This window comes from Rattus norvegicus, chromosome 7 (genome assembly GCF_021556685.1).
Source record: "Rattus norvegicus strain SHRSP/BbbUtx chromosome 7, alternate assembly SHRSP_T2T, whole genome shotgun sequence".
NCBI classification, from domain to species: domain Eukaryota; kingdom Metazoa; phylum Chordata; class Mammalia; order Rodentia; family Muridae; genus Rattus; species Rattus norvegicus.
In genome coordinates, this window is record NC_141540.1 from 96,899,181 (window position 1) to 96,921,072 (window position 21,892).

The window sequence follows — 21,892 nt, forward strand, 5'->3', positions numbered from 1 at the left end:
AATGTCTTTGTAGTAAAACCAAAAGACCACATGTCCGACTCTATAATAAGAGCATCATTTCAAGTTTTAACTTGGAAGGATCTACTTTTTTAAGATTTATTTATTTATTATATATAGTTACACTGTAGCTGTCTTCAGGCACACCAGAAGAAGGCATCAGATCTCATTACAGATGGTTGTGAGCCACCATGTGGTTGACGGGATTTGAACTCAGGGCCTCTGGAAAAACAGTCAGTGCTCTTAACCACTGAGCCATCTCTCTAGCCTGGAAGGATCTCTTAAGATGTCAAAATAAATATTTTAGTACAAAAAAGAAAGTCTCCTGCTAGAAAGAACAGAAAAAAAACCTTTTATGAACTTTTGTTTTTCAAGATATTAATAACTGCTAGGGTGTTTCTAGAAATTTCTAGATCTTCCTCTTTTTTTTTTTTAAGTTGTAGCGTTGATACAACAATAATGTTTCAGCTATTAGGAGGACTACCGAGTAGTAAGAAGTCAGGGATTAAGCAGGTAATATGAAGGACCAGGCAAGGAATTCCATGAAGCCCTTAAGTATGAACAACAGGAATGAGAAAATGCATTCATCCCCTTGTCAAAGGGTTTACCACCCCTGGTCTCCTGTTACAGCCCTGCCTGTAGCACTGTGCACTACAGGAGCCACTATTTGTTTTTTAAGAAAGGAAAAACATTATTTTTAAATGTAAAATTTCACAATTTGCAATATGAGAACTAGTTCAGATTGATTAAATGGTAGTTGGACTATTAAGAGAAACATGTATGAGTTGAGCGCCCCTTTAAGTTATGACTTTGCAATGGCCCAACTAAATGAATTAATACACAACCTAATACAAGAGGAACAGACCACAGATTGTGAATTCATTATATCTGACACTTGACATTAGATTCTTGAGAGAAAGGGGCTATTTGATTAGGTGGGGAGTACCCCAGGAAGAGAAATCCTGAGCAGTCAGGCCCAGGAAATCAGTGGAAATGGGGGGAGAGGCAAAACAGAACGGGGGAGGGAGATCATCATGGGAGGACTCATTCCTCTCGCTGCTGCTGCTGCAGCTGGCTCTCTCCTAAACGCAGCTCATCCCTGTACTGATATGAGGACACTAGGCAGTGTGCAGGAAAAGAGTGCAGAGGGATGAGACAGGTGGTTGGAGCCAGAAAGGCCTTAAGAGCTTCCGTAGTGCGGACTCTCTGGGATGAGAACTTAGGCCCACATGGAGTTTGGAGATAAGGAGTCAGTTTTCTCCCTGCCCGAATCACACTGGCTTTTCCCCATCAGCACCCGTGACCCTAGCCAAATCTTTCCCATTCGTAGGAATTGCAGCTGTCCCACACATGTGGTAAATAAGGACCAGTAGAACTGCTTCTATTTTTAGTACTTCGATGCGAGTGCAAAGGTCACCAAGAGCCCCCATTTGCTGGCTCAGTTCCTCGGTCTCTTTCTCTTTCCCTCTCCTTCTCTTCCTAATTCTCTTCCTTGATACCTCTTCCTACAATCAAATCATTTCAGAATGAAATGAGACCATAACTTCTGCTTCACTTTTGCTGTACTGCAGATTGCCCTGCATTAGGTGGGATGTCTACCCTATGGCATGCAGAGTCACGCATGGACTTTGGAAAACGGCACAGCAGTCCAGATGGATGCTACTTCTTGCCCTCTTCTGGGAGAGAAGAGCTTTAAGCCTTCTGCCATCTCGGAGGCCACTGCACACTCAGTCACTTAACCCTCACAACCCATTATCTGTGTCAAATAATCCCATTTTATGGACAACAAAACCAAAATGCGGTGGTTTGAGAAACTTACCTAAAACCTCTTAGACTCACAATAATCAAAGTAGGAAAGATACCGAGATCCTGATTTCAGTTCTCCCACTCTTTATAAGATACGAGTCACGTGCATTTACCGCATAAGGGTAAGGAATAGGAGAACGGGCTGGAGAGATGGCTCAGTGGTTAAGAGCACTGGCTGCTCTTCCAGAGGTCCTGAGTTCAATTCCCAGCCACCACATGGTGGTGTGTCTTAAGACAGCTACAGTGTACTTATATAAATTAAAAAAAAAAGAATAGGAGGGAACCTGGCTGGAATATAATCTCTGTCTTTCAATATGCATCTTCCCCATGCTTGGAGGGTCAGAGGAACTTTCACTCTATCATGAGAACCATGGAGTCTTTTCAGACACAAGCACAATCTGACAAATTCTCTCATAACCACAGAGCCTAGGGCTGTTTGCCCTGTTACCTGTTTTCAGGGTCAGCCAAAGTCATGCTCCGGGTGACATAACACATCTTGAGGGGGATGCTTTTCCGGTCTCTATGGAAGGAGAAGGGCTGGGATGACAGAGGATCTGCAGAGCCACTCCCTAATCTTGGGGACTCAGGTGGAGGTGTTTCCCATCCAATCTCAGACACAGGGGATCCTTTCTTCACGTAAGGTGTGGCTTCTCTCATGTACTTCACTGTAAAGAAAAAAAAGGCAAAAACACTTAAAGAAATACTGCTTTTAGAACACTTTTAGGAATACCACTTTTAGGAATACCAATATAGTGCAATACACATACAATAAGTGTAAGTAACACTTATATGCTGTGATCAATGTGTCTAATTGGACTAAGGCTCACTCAATAGGAACACAAGTCTGGTACTGTAACCCAGGCAAGAATCAGGTAAAGTGTTTATCTTTGTACGAATAGAGTAGTACAGTTCTCATCCGTAATCAAAGAAATTTCTCTTTTCAGCAGAAGGCAAGTACAGAGATCTACGGTTTGCCACAATATAGAGAATAAGTGAGTGTCCATACCTAATTGGGCCACCTACAGTACAACTCCTACACGTAAGGCTCATGCAACAGAGAAGAAGGACTGTAAATATTTTAAGAGGCACATGACCAGGACAGCTCCAGCTAGCTATTGTCCTCTATATCTGACAGGGAAACTGCATCCATGAGTTCTCAACAATATGGGGACCATACCAGTTAACATATCAACATGGATGGGGCAAAATTCAACAAGGGCTCAATTCCTAGATGAAGAGCTATAGACAGTAACTACTGCTGAAAGATGGATGGATAATCAGTTCTTTCTAGAGGTGGGACCTTAATTGATCTCCCAATCTTAGTGGTCATCCTTGAACACATATACATACAAACTACATTAATGGGACTCAGCAGATTTTGACAGAAAGAGAGAGAGAGAGAGAGAGAGAGAGAGAGAGAGAATATGTGTGTGGAGAGAGAGAGGAGAGAGAGAGAGAGAGAGAGAGAGAGAGAGAGAGAGAGAGAGAGAGAGAGAGAGAAGAGAGAGAATAATAAGTTTAATAAGTTTCAAACAAGGTCATGAATTTGAGAGAAGGTAGTTGAAGGACACAGAAGAGTTGGAAAGGGTAGGGAATGAGATGTGGATGATGTAAATATATTGTAGTCATATGAAATTCTCAAAAAATAGCAAGTTACATTTCTACCTCTGAAATAATTTTGCATTGGACATGCTGTTACCACCAAGCCTGTTACATTCTGAACAAGATTCAGGCTTTCTGCTTCTTTCAACACAATTATCCCATTATTTAAAGTACGTATCAATGTCAATCTTAGAACTTGCTATTAAAATGTCGGGCCCTTGAGAGTTGCATGCAGCTTTTTTTCCAAATGTGACACTGTCTATCTTTTCTGATTATAAATCATATTGTGGAAGACTGAAAACAAGTGCTCAGATGATGTGAAGTGTAACCCAGCCTGAAAGATTATGATTTCATGCACATGTAAGGATGCTAGCAACCACGTCACTGCCCAGGATGCTGCTGTTATGCTCAGAAACAAGGGGAGATGTTTTTCAGCTTCAATGGTGCTGAATCATATACACAAAGAAATGAATGTTAAAGTCTATATTCTACTGGCCAAATCTGTAATAATAGAGTCATTATCTCAAGGCTAAGAGCTAGAAAATTTTAACAGGTTAAATATATCATGATCCCTACAGGCATTAAAATGGGATAGATATGCACCTGTTGATGGAGCAAGACTTGGAATTCCGACGATACAGGAAAAGATAAGGTAGAGAGTGAAATATCTTTGTGTAAAAAAGAAATAAAAATCACAAGTAAAAAATAAAATCACAAATATAGGACGGCATGAAGGGCATATGTCTTTAATTACAGCACTTGTGAGGCAGAGGCAGGTGGATCTCTGAGTTTGGTCTAGAAAGCAAGTTCCAGGACAACCAGGGCTACACACAGAGAAACACTGTCTCAACAACCAAAAATCAAAACCAAAAAAATCCCCACAAGTATATGTAAATTTGTGATTATATATATTATATACTTCTTATATATATAATATACATACATGTATACACATACCATTTCAATCTAAAAACTACTATCAATATTTTCTAGACTTCATATTTGAAAATTATTGAAGATATATATATATATTTAGTCTATACATGTACATAATAATATATAGGTATATGTACATGTTTATAGATTTATATATGTATATACATATATATGCATATATATGCACATATACACACATAAATAAGTATATACTGAGAGATGTAATATATTTCATTATGTATCTAGTGTATATACTTATATAATACATATGTATATTTGTATATATATACATGTATATATGTCTGTACATGTATATATGTACAGAATATATGTATGCATATATGTATTATGCATATATATCTATATGTGTATGCATATCTATAATTCACATATATGTATGGATGTATACATGTATATATCTACATGTATATGCATACATATATATTATATACATATATACACTATATTTTCAGACCTTCAGTTATTTTGGTATGAATTCTAGAATGGAATGAAAAGCCACCATGATAGAAATATGCTTTTCCTATTCATTTACTATATTTTTGTGCATTTTCATGTTTAACCACATTCATATATTACTTTTTTAAGATTATAAAGGGTAGCAACCTGAGCAGAACACATGGAAGTTCTGCTCTTTCTCATGTTTGTTGCTGCTCTTAGATGTTTGTTGAGTTGGCAGGGCAACCAAGATTTCAGGCATATGCAGTATTAAGTTTTCTGTCCTCTCTCTGAGCTTTCCACTCTGATCCTCTGTTGCATAGTGGGCAGAGACCATAGCTAAGGCCATTACCAATGACAGTGGACTTGAATGAACAAAATCCCAGGATGACTTGAATAAGTCAGTTCAGAAGCTGGTGCTTCTGTGGTGTAAGACTGAAACCAGGTTTAGGGAGACTACAGAAAGTAGCTCGTGTTTTTGTACTCAAGTGCTGTAACATGAAGATGACTCTATTAAGTGCTTTCGGTGCCACATCTGAATCCTTGGGCTCTACCCTAGCTGCTGTGAATTGGCTGAATACAGAATGTCACCATTTCCCTGCTCCACAGAGCTGTGTAATAGAGGCTGCAAAGCCCGGGAGGCTGCGAAGTTGCTGCCTGACCTCACACAGGATCAGTGCCTCTAGGAAATCCTACGGAAGAAGTACAGAAGTCATGGCATGGAGTGGAGTGAGCCAAGTTTTATAATAGGAATAAGAGAACTTAGAAAAGAACCTGTAGGCATGAATCCAGTATGTACTAGGGCTACACAGCTCCATAGTCCTCCCTGCAAACCTGTCAGCAGAGATTAAAGTGACTGGGCATGAGAGGTCACTCACAAACAGAGCATTTTAAGGAATGTTATTACTGAGTAATCAATTTAAAGAGGAGCAGAGACATGGCTCAGAACAAGTGTAGAAACCCCGCAGAAACTGACTTCAGCTACACAAAGTTGAAAGGAACGGGGTTCTTGAAAAACACTGTATTCTGACTCTTCCGTAAAGTGAGTGGGGTGTGTGCATGTGGTGTAAGTGTGTGCACTCATGCACATGCATATGAGTGTAAGTGTGGATAAGGATTTTTAAAAACCTAGGAAGATGATGGAAAAAATGTCAAAAAACAATGTATTGAGGGTGGGTGGGAGTGGCTAGGAGCAGGGTCACATGGAATGTAGAAGAGGGGAAAATGGAAGATTTACAAGGGAGGGTTGGTCGTCACAGTAAGGTGGGAAGATGATAGAGCCCAGAGACTCTACTAAATCTACAGACTTCGCCCAAAAAGACCACAATGATATCTAAATACCCTGTAGGCTAATTTAAAAAAATAAAAAACGACTCCTTTCTCTATTTTTGCAGATGGTAAAATTGTATGGCTTTGTGTATTGTAGAATTATACTTACTGGGACGCATGGCATTCCAGTTGCAATGGGAATGGGAGGACTTATTTTCTGGGGTGGATTCTTATCATTCGATCTGGCTAGAGATGAGAATGATGGCTTCAGAGTGAGACTCAAGGATGCTATGTGTGTAAATGGCATGTGAACTCAGCCTCAAAACATGGCCAACATGTTAAGAGACAGAAGGACCATGACTGTCCTTTTGTACAACACACTGTGATTTGTAACTCTGATTGCAATTCCATAGCACAGAAGGATTTGGTGTCAGTTTGCAAGAGGGATATGAAAAAAAACATTTGTAATGCACTCAATCGGGAGTCAAATATTGAACCAGGTTACTTATATATTGTCCTCTAGTTAAGTTTCACAATTACTATTTAAGGACTCACTTTATATTTGTTAGGGGAACAAGGGTCTGTAGATAAAAATATCCAGGCTACCATTCCTTCATCCAGTCCATGTGTTTCATAAATATGAAAATACATTGTTATCCTTTTTAGAAAAGTTTCCTAGGATTATCCTACTTCTGCCAAACACATAGGTCAGTGTTAATATGTATAGCAAACATTCATGCTCAGAAGTTTGTCAGGTAGGGGCTCACATGGCTAGCAATTGGTAGAGGGCTAGTTTGTTTATTCAGAGATCCTCTTTCATGATATCTGGCTATGCCGCTTAGATGACAGATGCACAAAAGTTGATAGGTTTGGATTTTATTTTAGATGGTGGCAGTAATGGTTTTCAGTGAGCAGTAGAGTGGCTCAATCACTGGCCAGTTGTAGGGAGAGTTCCTGGAAAAGTGGATTTGCCTGCCTAAGGGAAAATATATTAGACATAGGCCAAACATTTTTGAGGGCACAAAGGATTACTGTCAGTGATAACTCAGGCAATATTCTAAATATCCTGCTTAAGCATGAAGAATTCTAGAAATGTGTGACTTGGTCCACTTGTGGGGTAGAGCTGATAAAAATACAAAAAAATCCTAGCCTAAAAGCAAATATTTGCCAAGTACTCACTTCTTATGTGGTATAGAATTAGAGTAATTTACATAGAAGAGATAGCATAGCAAGGCCTTGAGGAAAGTTTGCCTTCTTGGGCATAATATTTAATGTAGAGTGATGCTCTTAACCAGCCAATTAGGAGGGGGAGGAGAGAGAGAGAGAGAGAGAGAGAGAGAGAGAGAGAGAGAGAGAGAGAGAGAGACAGAGACAGAGACAGAGACACAGAGAGAGAGACACAGAGAGACAGAGAGAGAGACAGAGACGGAGACAGAGAGAGAGGGACACACACACAGAGAATATATTAATGACATAAATAGGATGATCTAAATTTTCCCTCATTCATCAGAATTTATCAGTTTTTTTTAACCTACAAAGGACTGTGCAGCCTGTGAATGATAAGGAATCACATTCAACAACCAAAACAGAGGAAGTTGGGAAGAGTAGGTGACAAGATTTGTGTTAAATTTTAAGCCTGGCTTAGGGAGGTACCACACTGCACAGGTCTTTACCTGCCTCCTAGAATCAAAGGATTATTCTTGGTGGAAGAAAACAATTTCATCCTAGGTTGTCAAGAGTGCTGAGAACCATTTCCGAAGGCAATGAACTGGTGAAAACTTCAAAGAAAATATTGCACATTAGGAAACAAGGTACCCTGAGCACAAGCAACTGGTGGTAGCAATAGTTACATGCATTTACAACCTGAAAGAGGGTAGTAAAAGGAAACAGAGGTTTGAGTTCTCCAGAAGATATTTAAAATGACCTAACCAGCTAGTTAAAATCAAATAAGATGTCTAGTAATATAGTTGATAATGATAATAATAATACAACAATAATAACAACAATAATAAATAATCCACAAATTAAAGCTACATTAGAGACACGTGTTAGGAGGAAATAGGAAATAACGAATTACACATAGAAGATGGCTCAGGGGGCTGGAGAGATAGCTCAGTGGTTAAGAGCTCTGACTGCTCTTCCAGAGGTCCTGAGTTCAATTCCCAGCAACCACATGGGGGCTCACAACCATCTGTAAAGGGATCTGATGCCCTGTTCTGGTGTGTCTGAAGACAGCTACAGTGTACTTACATATAATAAGTGAATAAACCTTAAAAAAAAAAGAAGATGGCTCAGGGGATGAGTGCATTCCACAGAGCACCTAAGTTTCATTCTCAATATCCATGCCTGGCTTCTCCCAACTTTCCATAGCTCCGGCTCCAGGTTGCTTTGATGACTCTGTCCTCCACAGACATGTGGAATCACACGCATTTATCTCTACACAGACACATGCATACAGGCAATAAGAAACAGAAACTTTAAAAAATTACAATGTAGCACAATCTTTCAAAAAAAAGATATAGGGCTAGAGAGATGGCTTGGATGTTAAAAGCTAGGTTCACAACCAAAAATATAAAATTAAGAGAAATGAAGGATAAACTGTTGAACCAAAAGAATAGGGTAGGAATCATGTGACAGAGAATAAGAAATTTCAAGACGCAAACATGCCAAGCTACTAGGTCTAGAGATCTTGTCTTGCTCTTGCCTAACAAGACCAGACCTGAGAGCTTCAACCTCAAGCCAAATAGAAATAATGTAGGATTTCTTCTTTGTGCTTGGAGTTGGCTTAACAGTTCCCCTTTCCCTTTGTGCACGCAACTCTCCCAAGCTCCTCAGCTAGCACCTCTGGATTTTACTGGAATTGGGTACAAATGTCAACAAAGTTCCTAAATGAATCCTGCTATTTCTGTTCAACAAATGTTTCAATCAAAGAAATAAGGAGGATGGAAAGGTAATCCTTACTGCTTCTGAGAAAGCTAGCTGGCTCATAGGACCTCTTCACAGACGTATCTTGAATGAGACAAATAACATTTCTCTACTGAAGGCTCTTGGTCCAGGGCTGGAGACGGTTGCATGTGTGAATCTTTGTATAAATGGGTCTTGATTTTAAATCACCACAATGAATGGATGGCCTGGCAGGCTGAAGTGCATCTGTCATCTCGGTGTCAAAGTGGTGAGATGAGAGGCAGAGTGGAGAAATTGTAAGGCCAGGTATTATGGAGTGCTGAAGAAGAGTCTTTGTCTCAGACAAGATGAAAGGCAGGACCAACACCCAAAGCTGCCTACTGAACTTGGTATACATTCATGACCCCAACACTCATAATATTCAAATGTTTGCATGTACTACAGCCTTTGTTCAGTAGTCTTGCTGAGTCAAAAACCAAAACCAAAATATAATCAAAAAACAAAACCACTTTTTATTATTCATCTTCCTCTGTGCTGGGATGATAACCCAGGATCTCATCGATGGTAGGCAAATGTCCTATATGGAGCTACATCCACAGCTCTTGAATCTTGCTTCTGTTTGATAGGCATGGAAACCAGAGAAATGTGTTGTTCTATAAAACTAATACAAGAAAAGGCCACTGGACTACTCTAGCGGTCCATGATTTCTCACCAGAGGAAGTAAGGGTAATCACAAGGTGCCAGAGGCCACAGAATTTCTCCAAGATGACTATTCACTTGAGTCCTCTTTGATTCCTGATTGAAGCCTGAGGCTAAGAGGAGAGTAAGAATGGTACAGAGATGTTTGGAGGAGACATAGTAGTGGCTTTAGGGACAAGGACAAAGAATATGTGAAAGCTTTTCCTGTTTTTGTTTTGTTTTGTTTTTGTTTTTTTTTTTTTTTGTGGCTTGTATTCTGAAACCATTACACATAACCAAGTAAGTGTGGTCTAATGAAAAGAGAGGAAGGTGTTACCTAAGTCTGAATTTCTCTGGGCCAGGTACCCCAGTTGAATGCATTGAATAAAAAAAATATGTTATGAATCTAACAAATTTAGAATTTTATAAAAGACCTAGTAGGGCCACTCTACTTTCTGAAGGTGCCAGCAACTCTGACTTCTGCTGTCTTCTACATCCTGGTTTTACTCTACCTCCTGATAATTTAAGGTAGATGTCTGAGTTTCATCCATCGAGACCCACAGCCCATAAAGACAAAGGGAAAATGGAAAAGACTTAACTTGTATCTTAACTTCTTTTCCTGTTGCTGTGGTAAAACAGCCCAGCAAGAAAAATCAATGCAAAGGAGAAGTTACTTGGCTCACTGTTGCAGGTAAGGTAAAGCAGTGGGAGCGTGAACCAGCTGGCCATGTCATGTGCACAGACAGGGGAAGAGAACATGAGTGGAAGCATGCCTGCCAATGTTCAACTGAATCGCTGCTTTTCCTTCCGTGTCAGGCCGAGCCCATGAAATGGTGACACCCATCTTCAGGGTGGCCCTTCCCATCTCAGTGTACAAAGCCAAGAAAATCCCTTGCAGGCATGTTCACTGTCCACCCATTTCAGACAACTCCCCATTATGACTTCTGGGGGGATTAAACATGTGTTAACTGAAACGATGAATCTATACCCCATCCTTCCCTTAATTCCACCTTCCAGCCACTGCCAGGCCATCTTTGTTTATAGTTCACTGACCAAAACTTAACCATGTAACCACATTGAGATGAAAAAGCAATTCCTTATGAGTAGCCACTTAGCCAAAAATTGGAGTGGAGGGAAAGCCCTAACTGTGGAAGTATAAGAAAATGATGCCAGATGCCCAGGTCTAACTTTCAGGGCCTATCATTTGGATACATTGTAATTCTTTCTGAGCCTCCCCACTTAGATTCATATTATATAACTAACAGTCTTAGAGTAAGCTGTAAAGAATTCAATGTTTCTTTCTACTAAGCATTTCCTGGGCACTAACCCTGCAACATCCTATGGTACAAGCTTTATGGTCAACTCTATTTTACCCATGACACTACACCAGAGTTATGTCATATACCAGAGCTTTTGATGCTACAAGTTGGAAGAAGGATCAGGTGAATTTAACAGTGTCTCAAGCCTTTACATTTAACCATAAACTATATGATTTCTCACATTGCTTTAAAAATTGATGTGTGTGTGTGTGTGTGTGTGTGTGTGTGTGTGTGTGTGTGTGTGTGTGTGTGTGTAAGTCAATGTTTTCCTGTCTCAGGAGAAAACATTCAATTAACAGTCTGTTCCCTGTAACATAAGAGAGTTTGATTTTGTAAGCCTGAACTATTAAACTATGGCATTTCAATAAGCACCTTTGAAGACACCATAATATATATTCATAATAGAGGGTTTAACCTGGCAGAACTGAACAGCTAGCATCTGCATAATTACACCTCCGTGTACTTACAGACACTAATTTCAAGCAAAGAGCTTTTGAAACCAATCAAGAAACAGCCAGGCCCAGTTTGGGGCACCTAATAATCAGAACTAATTAATAAACCATGGCCTTTCTGGGCATCATGAATTAAAAACTGTGGTTGAGCAATTAAGATTCTAATCTTCAGTTGCAAGAAAAAGAAAAAAAATGGGAGGCGGGCTGTAAGAAGTTTTCTTAAACACTGTACCAAGTTTCTTTCAATATGTTGGGAGTTTTTCATCTGAAGGGCAGCCAGTTGCAAGACTTTCAAAAGAACATTCAAGAAAGCCCAAGTTCACTAGGCCCCCAAGTTACCACAATGAAATCTTTGTTGGGAAGGCCAGATGACATTTAAAAGCAAAAGCAGACGGAGTTGGCACACGAGGAAATGCTTTAGGCAAGTCTAATCAGCTCTCCTACCAGGCTTGTTTCTAAGGAGCCAGAAAATGTGTTTGATATGTTCAAGTTTTCTTTTAAAAAACAACAACAACAAACTAGATTCAGGTTACTGGGAGGAAAAGAGATATTTCATGACTCCAGGGAGTGTGAGCTTCCAATGTGCACTTTTAAATGTGATTGACGGGAGGAGACCAGCTGAGGTTGAGAAATGCAAGTATTCAGACCTTCCGTGAATCATTCAAGCTGAGCACAGGCCGTTGTGTGTGGAAAATGCTGATAAAATACCAGATCACACATGGTCTTCATGATCCCTTCCTAGGTCACCTTACGAACGATGCAGGAGGAAGTCGTTTACGTTTCCAAGAAGATGGAGGAGTGATGGAAGAGGCAATTTGACTTCCGCTCACACTGCAGCTAATTTCTCAGCAGGCTGATAGTGTAGTGGGAAGAGAATTGGCCCTGGGACTCAGGGACCTGGATTACAGTTCCAGATCTGGCACTAACTAGCTTCCCAGCCCTGGGCAAGTCACTTCACCTCCCTGATCTCATTTTCTTCACCTGTCAAGGGAGGAAATAAGGTCTGTAGCTTTTAAACATTGTGTGGTTTCTTGAGAAGCTGCCCCCTTCAAAAGGTTTATGTCTGCGTATGTGAAAACACACCACATACATGCACACAAACATGCATGCTTGCTCTCTCTCTCTCTCTCTCTCTCTCTCTCTCTCTCACGCACACACACACACACTTGCTCTTCTTTCCCTTCTCCTCTCTCTCTCTCTCTCTCTCTCTCTCTCTCTCACGCACACACACACACACACACGCACACACACACACTTGCTCTTCTTTCCCTTCTCCTCTCTCTCTCTCTCTCTCTCTCTTTGTCTCTTTATCTCTGTCTCTCTCACATAACACACACACACACACACAATATTGGGGATTTGGGGAGATGGGGAGATGGGGAGAAGGGGAGTTGGGGATATAGCTCAGTGTATTAAGCACACGGTGTGTTAACATGGCCCTGAAGTTTGATCTACAGCATTCAAGTACAAAGAAAGGCATGGTAGTGAATGCTTATAGATTCAATTCTGGGGAGCTGGAGACAGAAGCCCCTTTAGGAGTTGCAGGCCAAGCAGCCGAGCAAAACCAGTGAATTATTGGTACTAAAAAGAAACTCTATCTTGCCTGGCTGTGGTGGCACATGCCTTTAAGCCCAGCACTCAGGGAGCAGAGGCAAGTGGATTTTTGAATTTGAGGCCAGTGTGGTCTACAGAGCAAGTTCCAGGGCAGCATGGGCTACAAGGAGAAACTCTGTCTTAAAAAACTACCCCCCCCCCAAAAAAAAAAGAAGGAAAGAAAGAATGAAGTTTTACCTCAAAAAAATTAGGGTAGGTAGCACCTGAAGAATGACAACAGAGCTTGACATATGATCTCCACATGTAGATGCATACTCATGTGTGCATAATCACATGCAAATCACATTCATCCACTGTGACCATTCACACTAGCACATGTGGAACATGCATGGGGAGACAGCAAGAGTACATGAGTACACGGGCTAGACCTAGGCTTCCCCGCTCACGCATAGCAGATGTGCAGCCTGACCTTCATGTGGGTCCTAAACAACTGGAGCAGGGGCTGTCCTAAAAGCTGTTGCCTTTGCATGGGACATGTGGTTCTAGCTGGCCTGCCTTGTCTGGCCTCAGTGAGAACGGAAGCACCTAGCCTGGCATTGACTTGACCAGGGTAAAGGGGATGCCCAGAGGGGTTGACACCCACTCTAGGGGAAGGAGATGGGGGAAAGGATTGTGGGAGGGGGGCTGATGGGAGGGGACAGTGAGAGGAATGTAAAGTGAATAAGTATAAAAGAAAATTAAAAACATCAATAATCTTGACTTGCTATTTGTACTGTCAGCCACAGATAACCATGTTATCTAGTCCAAGGCCAGTGCAATGTATCTTCTGACCATGTGAGAGTCCACGGGCCCCTGGCACATCACAAATGAGCTTATGCTGAGATGGTATGCTGGAGTCACTCCTGATATGGCTGCCTTCTCTCTGAGAATCATCATCTCCATTCACTTGCTGGGTTCATTTGCCTTCCGTCTTCCAAGTGGGATGTTGAAGATAGGACCTTAGGAGGCATTTGAAAAAAATGGCCAAACGGTCCTCAAAGGCCATGAGGTGTGAAGCTGTTGAGTTTTAATATGGAGAGGCAGGAGTCAAATGCAGTGGGGAAATCACAGCTATGGAGGATACAATTCAAATACAATTTTCAGAATTTCCTGGTTTCATAATTTCTTATTTATTCCACTTTATAAGCTGCCCCTTGAGAGTTTCGCATATGTATATAGTGAAATGTGTTCATATTTACCCTAGGCTCTTTTTCATGGTTCTGGGAGTTGGACCTAGGGCCTTACTGTTGCCAGATAGATGCTATCACTGAGATGTAGCCCTGCCCCTGACATGCTCATTCTATGGAACACACCTTTATTCTGCAACAAAGCAAGATTGCTGCCCCACAGTAAACCATGGGCAGAAAGAAAGTATCCCGTTCCAAGGTAGCCCTTGTGATCACCCAGAACATACTGTTTTGTTAGTCATCAAGGGGCTCTTGCTTTAGAGAAGACTGAGTATTGGAGTTATTACAGTGATTGAAGTGGGCTGACTGTTGTCCCCAATGGTACCTATATTCCCATGTGTGCGGTAGGGCAGTAAGCAACAAACAACTATAGGGGTCACTCTGAAAGTATAAGTCATAACTAGATGTCCTAGTTTATATGGAGACATTCATCCTCTGGCCCCTAACTTGTTTCCCGTCCCTTGTCTTAGGTGATATGGTCTCCATAGTTCAAATGTACATGATAAAGAATGGCTTAATGTTCTGAATGTGTCAGACACTCATCTGTCTCTGCGCTTTGCATAGGCACTTTTCTGTTCGGGGAAAATTCTCTATGACCACCAAACCTCAGCTTAGGTTAGACTTCCCTTCTTGGAGTGCTCAGCCTCCTCCAGAGACAGCTTCTTTTTAATCCAACCATACCTAGTGGTGACCTCTATCGCTACCTACAGCATCAGGATGGCAAGTCTCAGAACGATGGTTCATTGATTCTGATGGCCCAGAAGATTTACAACAGTTGTCAAAGTCGGGTGACTACAGTAGAAGTCATTAGACTTGGCTATCAGACTACAGAGTTTCACTTCCCAGATCAGTGTCTCACAACTGTGTGAACTTGGGAAGCTTTCCTTAACCATCACCCAGTTTCCATTCTTCTGTAACACAAGGAGAAAAAGTAATGCTTATTTCGGAGAGCTGCTGTGTGGGTCACTGAAGTAACACACACACACACACACACACACACACACACACACACACACACACACACAGAGCTTTGACTTGTGTAAAGTATATGTAAGTACTCATCAGTTTAAAAAAAACCCAGTGAGTCATCTACATTATAGCAATGGTCATAAAGCTGGGCTCACAGCATAGAGTTGCTTAGTAAATGGATGGCAAGTTATATTCCAAGATACATGTTTTGTCTGGGAGAGGAAGGAGGAGGAAGAGTTATAACTGATCTTTCTTCCAGGCAAAGCAGCAGAAGACAGGAATTATCAATCATTCCTCAAAGGTTGCAAGGCCCAAGAGTAACAGACAAAGTTTGTCGGCTCAAGAATTGTGTCATACAGACAAGCAGATGGCAAGATTTTTCTGCAAAGAGCCAGATAGGAAAAATGATTTGACTGTATGGCTATAGAGCCTCTGTCATAGCAGTGTCCTACCACTGTGCGGCAAAGAGGTTATGGGTGATATGTAAACACAGTGGTGTGGCTGCCTTCCAAATAGAACTTCATTTACAACAGGCAGCAGGCTAGATTTGAGTCGCAGGCTGTTATTTACCCAATCTGGCTATAACACAATAACTGTAACTAGGAGTTAATGACTGCTTATCATATTTTGACCCTCATCTGAACATAAGAGGAATGGTAGCCCATTAAGGGTATGTCTATGAAGTAAAACCTATAATTCTGCCATATAAGCAATGAAAAGTAGGGCAATTCCATACCTGATGTCTGCAAGAATGACTTGAAGTGCAGGAGGATGAGCTGAGGTTGTCTTCCTCCAAGACCCCAACTCCTAATTACTCCAGATCAGATATGCCTCAGACGTAACATGCTGCTTACACGCAAAATTTTGTTCCTTTATCCACAAAAGTTTTTTTTTTTGAAATCATGCTTGATGCAATGATCTGGTCTGTCATCAATAACGTTTTAGAGTCAGTAACTTATCAACACATGTAACTATGGCTTCATGTAAAACAAAACCCAAGCCAGGCTAAAGAAGGCTGAAGCGGTGGAATGGTGGTCCCTCCACACCTTTTGTGCCATACATGAAGCTGTAAGATTAAACAATGGGTAGATGAAGGTAAAAGGATAAACAGGGTCTCGAAGGGTCAACAAAGAAATCATGTGTTATCTAAGAACAATGAAGGAGCTGTGGTGAAGATCGTGAATGTTAGGGTCTAACACTGGAGTTAAATTCCTAATTCTTCTGTGTAGCCCTGAGAAACTCACTCAGCTCCTCTCTTCTGTTTCTTATTTCTGTCTCACAGGACTGTTATGAGATTAAATAAACTAAGACCATACATGTCCATCACTACTGTGAGGTGTTATCTCTAATACAATAGGAAAGGTTTAGGAGACATAAATATTTGTGGGTTGGAATAAAATTACTTTGTTGTTTTTGTAGAGGATGTAGAGTCATGATCAGTGGACACAGATGATGGAGGTCACATCTCGGCTTAATACGGAAGGAGTCCACTGAGATGGTGACATCCCAACTGCTAGTGACATTTAAGCAGAAACTGAATGTGGTGTCTCCCAGCCCTGTTGTAGAGAAGAATTCTGTTTTGTGGAAGAGTTGATTGTTTCTCAAATCCTTTAAGCTGTCACATGCTAGGCTGGGATTCCTTGTGGAATGTAGTTAATCAAGATACTAATCTAGAGTCTCCAATAAAGTGAGGTCAATTTGCAGTGCATTATCAGATAAAGGCAGGTGATGTGCTTTTTCATTATCATATGATTAGCTGTGGAATAGCTAGGCAACTTGGTAAGTTGAGTCTTAGAATCTTCCTCTTTAAAATGAGGCAAACAAATGTATTCCTTAAGGCAGGCAAGGCAGTGTGGTTGCTCCATATATGAGGCTCAGGTCAGAAGATCTGGGCTTAAATCTCAAATCTTCCACTTAGCAGTGGGGCCTCTTTAAGGAAGGTCTGAAGCTCCCTGTGACTCAGTTTCCTCCATGGGTCATAGCAGTACCTATATTATCTCACAGGATCACTATAAGGGTTGAATACGAAACAGTTCTGAAACCACACTTGACACTCAAATTCAAATGTTATTATTATGGTATTAGCATAATTGTTATGAGATTTCACTGAGAAAATGCATTGCAAAGACACTCCAGTAGGCATATAAAGAATCATAAGGAAGAGAAATGAAGGTAACATTAAAAGGCTCTTATTCATCTTAGTCTGTGTATGTTGTGTACTCAAAGTAATAATAGAGACACCAAACAGTAAAGTGCACGGAGAGGCTGAGACAGATACGACGGTTCCCCAAACCAGACAGTATTGTGAATACTACTCATTTCAGTGCCCATGATTTCATATCACCTTCATTAAGAGAGAACTTTTAGAATCTGACTTTGAGTACAATTTGAGACTTCCATGTCCCAGAAAGTGAGACTATAAGAACTCCCCCAGTGAATCAGACCTCCTCTGCAAACCACATAAACAGATGCAAACACAGTCCCCAGAGCCGAGGCCTGTAGGACTCCAGAATTGACTTCACTGGGCATGTGTACAGGAGGTTATTTTTTCTTCTCTAAAGGTCAAACTCAGACTGGTCTTGCTTAATTCTCTCTCAGGAGACTCATTTCTAAAAATTAGATTGGGATGACACACGAAAGGCCTAAGTAGCTCTCTGGGAACAGAGAGGGAGAGGGAGAGGGAGAGGGAGAGGGAGAGGGAGAGGGAGAGGGAGAGGGAGAGGGAGAGGGAGAGGGAGAGGGAAGAGAGAAGAGAGAAGAGAGAAGAGAGAAGAGAGAAGAGAGAAGAGAGAAGAGAGAAGAGAGAAGAGAGAAGAGAGAAGAGAGAAGAGAGAAGAGAGGAGAAGAGAAAAGAGAGAAGGAGGGCGGGAGGGAGGAAGAGAGTAAAAGTTTACAAAACTTCATGTGATTGTGAGCAGATGAGATAGGAGGGACTTCTTTTGCTAAAAGAAACAAACGGTGACAACCATTAGTAAAGGGGTATAACCACTAATAACAAATCAACTCAGATACAAAGTAACTGTGTAAAGGACAAACTGAAGCTCTGAAACTTCAATTTCTTGCAAGTATCTGACTTGGAATTTGATGCCACATCTCATACATCTGCTTGGAAAGTCCCTTTCAGTAGGGCGACTGCACAAATCAAGTACCATAGGAACATAGGTTAGATGAGCAATTAGTTACTGCCTCTGCATAGAAAAATATATGGATAATATGGACATATTTAAAGTAACAAACATATCCTATATCAACTTCATTAGAATATTAATTGCCAAAGTAGTGTACATATCAAATGGGAAGAACACAAAGGTTATAAAAGGAAATGAAAAAATTGGAAAAATGTATGTAATATGTAATGGGATAAAATATGAAGAAAATCTGTATTATAAAGCAGGAAACGGACATGACAGAGATTAAAACAAAATTAATACTTAAATAACACTTCTGACAGCATCATGAAAATAATGGAAAATGTTGCTTGGGTATGCAAACTCCTAGGGAAAAAAGACTGCCCTAAATAGTTTTATAATGCATATATATATATTCAATATGGACTTAATATATGTGTTTGGGATATCTCTATTATCTATCTGTCTGTCTGTCTGTCTGTCTATCTATCATCTATCTATCTATCATCTATCTATCTATCTCTATCTATCATCTATCTATCTATCTATCTATCATCTATGTATGCATGTATCTATCATATATCTATCTATCTATCATCTATATCTATCCATCTATCTATCATCTATATCTATCTATCTATCTATCTATCATCTATATCTATCTATCATCTATATCTATCTATAATCTATATCTATCTACCTATCTATCATCTATATCTATCTATCTATCTATCATCTATGTCTGTCTATCTATCTATCTATCTATCTATCTATCTATCTATCTATCTATCTATCTATCTATCTACCTGATCTCCACTTACTGCACATTCCAGGCTGGCGTTGAACTCATGGACCTCCCGACTCAGCCTCTATTGTGCTAGGGCTGCCGGCATATACTACCACTCTTGATAATCTTAACAAATTCTTTTTTTTTTTTTTTTGTTCTTTTTTTCGGAGCTGGGGACCGAACCCAAACAAATTCTTAAAGAGACTGTTTCTTAGTTTCTCTTCCTGTTGTGGTGATAAAATACTCCGTCACAACCAATTTAAGGAAGGGAAGGTTTATGTTGGTTCATAGTTCGAGTGCAGTCCATTGTGGCCAAGAAGGGAAGGCTTCAGAAGCTCTGGATCGACTGTCACTCTGAGTTCCTAGTCAGGAAGAAGAAAGAGTGCTGAGTACATGTGTGCCCAGGCATCTCCCCTCCCCGCCTCTAGTCCAGGCCTGGAGTCCAGAGAACGGTTCCACAAACTCTTAGATGGACCCTCACAACTCATTTAAGCCAATCTAGATAATCTTCAAGATGCTCAAAGAATTTGACTCCTTCATTACTAAACCATCAGAAAATACCTGAACTAAGCACTACATATATTAGTGAATTTTACCCAACCCTAAGTAAAATAATCAAATCTTAAATTATTTCAAAAGGTACGCAAAGAGAGATTTCCAGTTTATAAATAAATGTAAGATGATTTTTATACTAAAATCAATATCAGGAAAATTCAAAACAGACAATGGGCCAGTCAACTTCAGTGATAAATATAAGTGCAAAAATGCGGAAAGCTATCAGCAAATCATATCTAAGCACTGTTTAGTAAGTAGTCCAGCATGAACCACTTTTAAATATGATTATAATACAAGATTGCTAAATATTAGAAAGTGTAAGGTTACAACTTAGCATGTTAACAAAAATAATGGATAATGTGTGTTTACACAAATATTTTTCATATTTTATAAACTCTAGCTAAGGTAAAGCATTCAAACTAAAATCCAGAAGTAGAAGGTAAAACTGCATTAGTTTGCTAGAGAGAAACAAATAGCAAATAGCACAAATAGCAAAATCTAAACAAAACAAAACAACCCAACAACAACAAAATGGAGGACATGTCCTCATATCTCAACTGTGCCGTACAGCCACCCTCCATGCTGCTCCATGTCCAAGTTTTCTCTCCTAGGCCGTGATGGAGATGAGAAAGAGCCCTTGTGGTCTAATGATTAAAAGGTCAAAAAGTCTATGCATATGAACAGATGAAAAACTGAGAAGGAGGAAAAGAAGGACGGAGCGAAGATGAGAGGAAGAGCAGGAGGGAGGCTGGAGAGGGAAGACGGGACTAAGCGTCTCTAGAACTCATTTGAGCAGGGCTGGGGAAATGGGTCAGTCAGTAAAGGTGCGTGCCATGGAAGTGTAAAGACATGGGTTCAGATCCCTAGAATCCTGGTGAATGGAGCATGGGATTTCTGTCAACCTGGTGTTTCTGTGGTGAGATGGAGGGTGGAGCCAGGATACACAAAAGCTGACAGACACAGTGGTGAGCAACAATAAGACTGTGTCGCATAAAAGAGAAGGTGAGATCTGATACCTGAGATTGTCCCCTGACATGTCACGAATAAACTTCCCAGCTGCTTTTAAATATTGGATGCTAATGGATCCTATGGAAATAGACAGCATACACTTTCTCATTGTTCACACACATGAGCTCATTCCATTCCTCTTGCCTTCTCTCTCTTTCACAGATACACACACACACACACACACACACACACACACACACACACAGTAGGAGGAAGTCAGTATATTTGAATATTCATAGTGGCTGACATCCTACTTATCAACCTTGTAGTTAGAAAATCATTTATATCCTCTGAAATTCTCAAGCTACCTTACCTACAAAATCAGACTTTTTCTACAATCTTGTTCAGTTGTGTAGCTAATGATATCATTTAAACAAATAGAAAATAAGAGGACAAGCCTAGGCTTGCTGTCTACATGAAACCATCTTAGCATTGGAAACGTAGGGTTTGAGATGTGGACAGAGCACCCACAGCAGGACTATGTAACAAGCCTAGAATCCTAAGAGTGGCTGTGGGGAGTGACCTGAACTTTACTGTGGTCCCAGTAAAAAGAGATTCACGATAACAGTCGTGCTGACTGACACTTGCTGAATGTGACCGTAATGCCAGGGATCAGCAAGAGCAAGACCTTTAAGTTCACACAGTGACCCATGAGACTGTCCCGCTGTGAATCACACTTTACAAACAGGTACAAATGTGCCCCCACGATTCCATGGCCTCAAAGTTGTAGCGCTCTAGTTAAGCACCTCCGAAGCCTTTTCTCTTCCTTCTTCACTTTGCCAATCTGCCTTTCTGGTATCACATCTGACTTAATACCTTTTCTCCCCAAGAGTTATGGGATCTTGAACAGATTATAAAGTTCCCTGTGCCTGAAATCTCTTCTCTTAAAAAGAAAGCCACACCAATGCCATGGGACTGTTACATTAAACCAGAACACACACGGGCACCGTCTGACATTAGAAAGAAAGAAACACCATAAATGGTAGCATCCTTTGCTCTTGTTCCCAAAGCAAACCTCCAAGAGACAGAGAATAAGGACAGAGGGAGATATCAACTGTGTAGCACCTGAGAGGATTTCAGGCCTGGTGGTATTTTCTTACATTTCAAGCTATCCATGCCCCACCATCCTCCAGTCAGCCCAGTGGTAGTAAAAGGGCCAGAGATAAGCATCGAAGCTGGAAAGGGAAGATAGCTGGGAAGCTGATGACTTAAAGCCTTCCTCCTTTTCCAAAACCCTATCTGTGTT

General features: G+C 40.6%; 1 protein-coding gene across 1 annotated transcript in view; it reads right to left on the minus strand.

Annotated features, from left to right (window-relative positions):
- Positions 1–21,892, minus strand: part of Sntb1 (syntrophin, beta 1) — a 268,321-nt gene that overhangs the window by 155,870 nt on the left and 90,559 nt on the right. Inside the window, 1 exon segment of the mRNA NM_001130542.1 lies at positions 2,252–2,468. Coding sequence (NP_001124014.1) covers positions 2,252–2,468 — 217 coding nt within the window.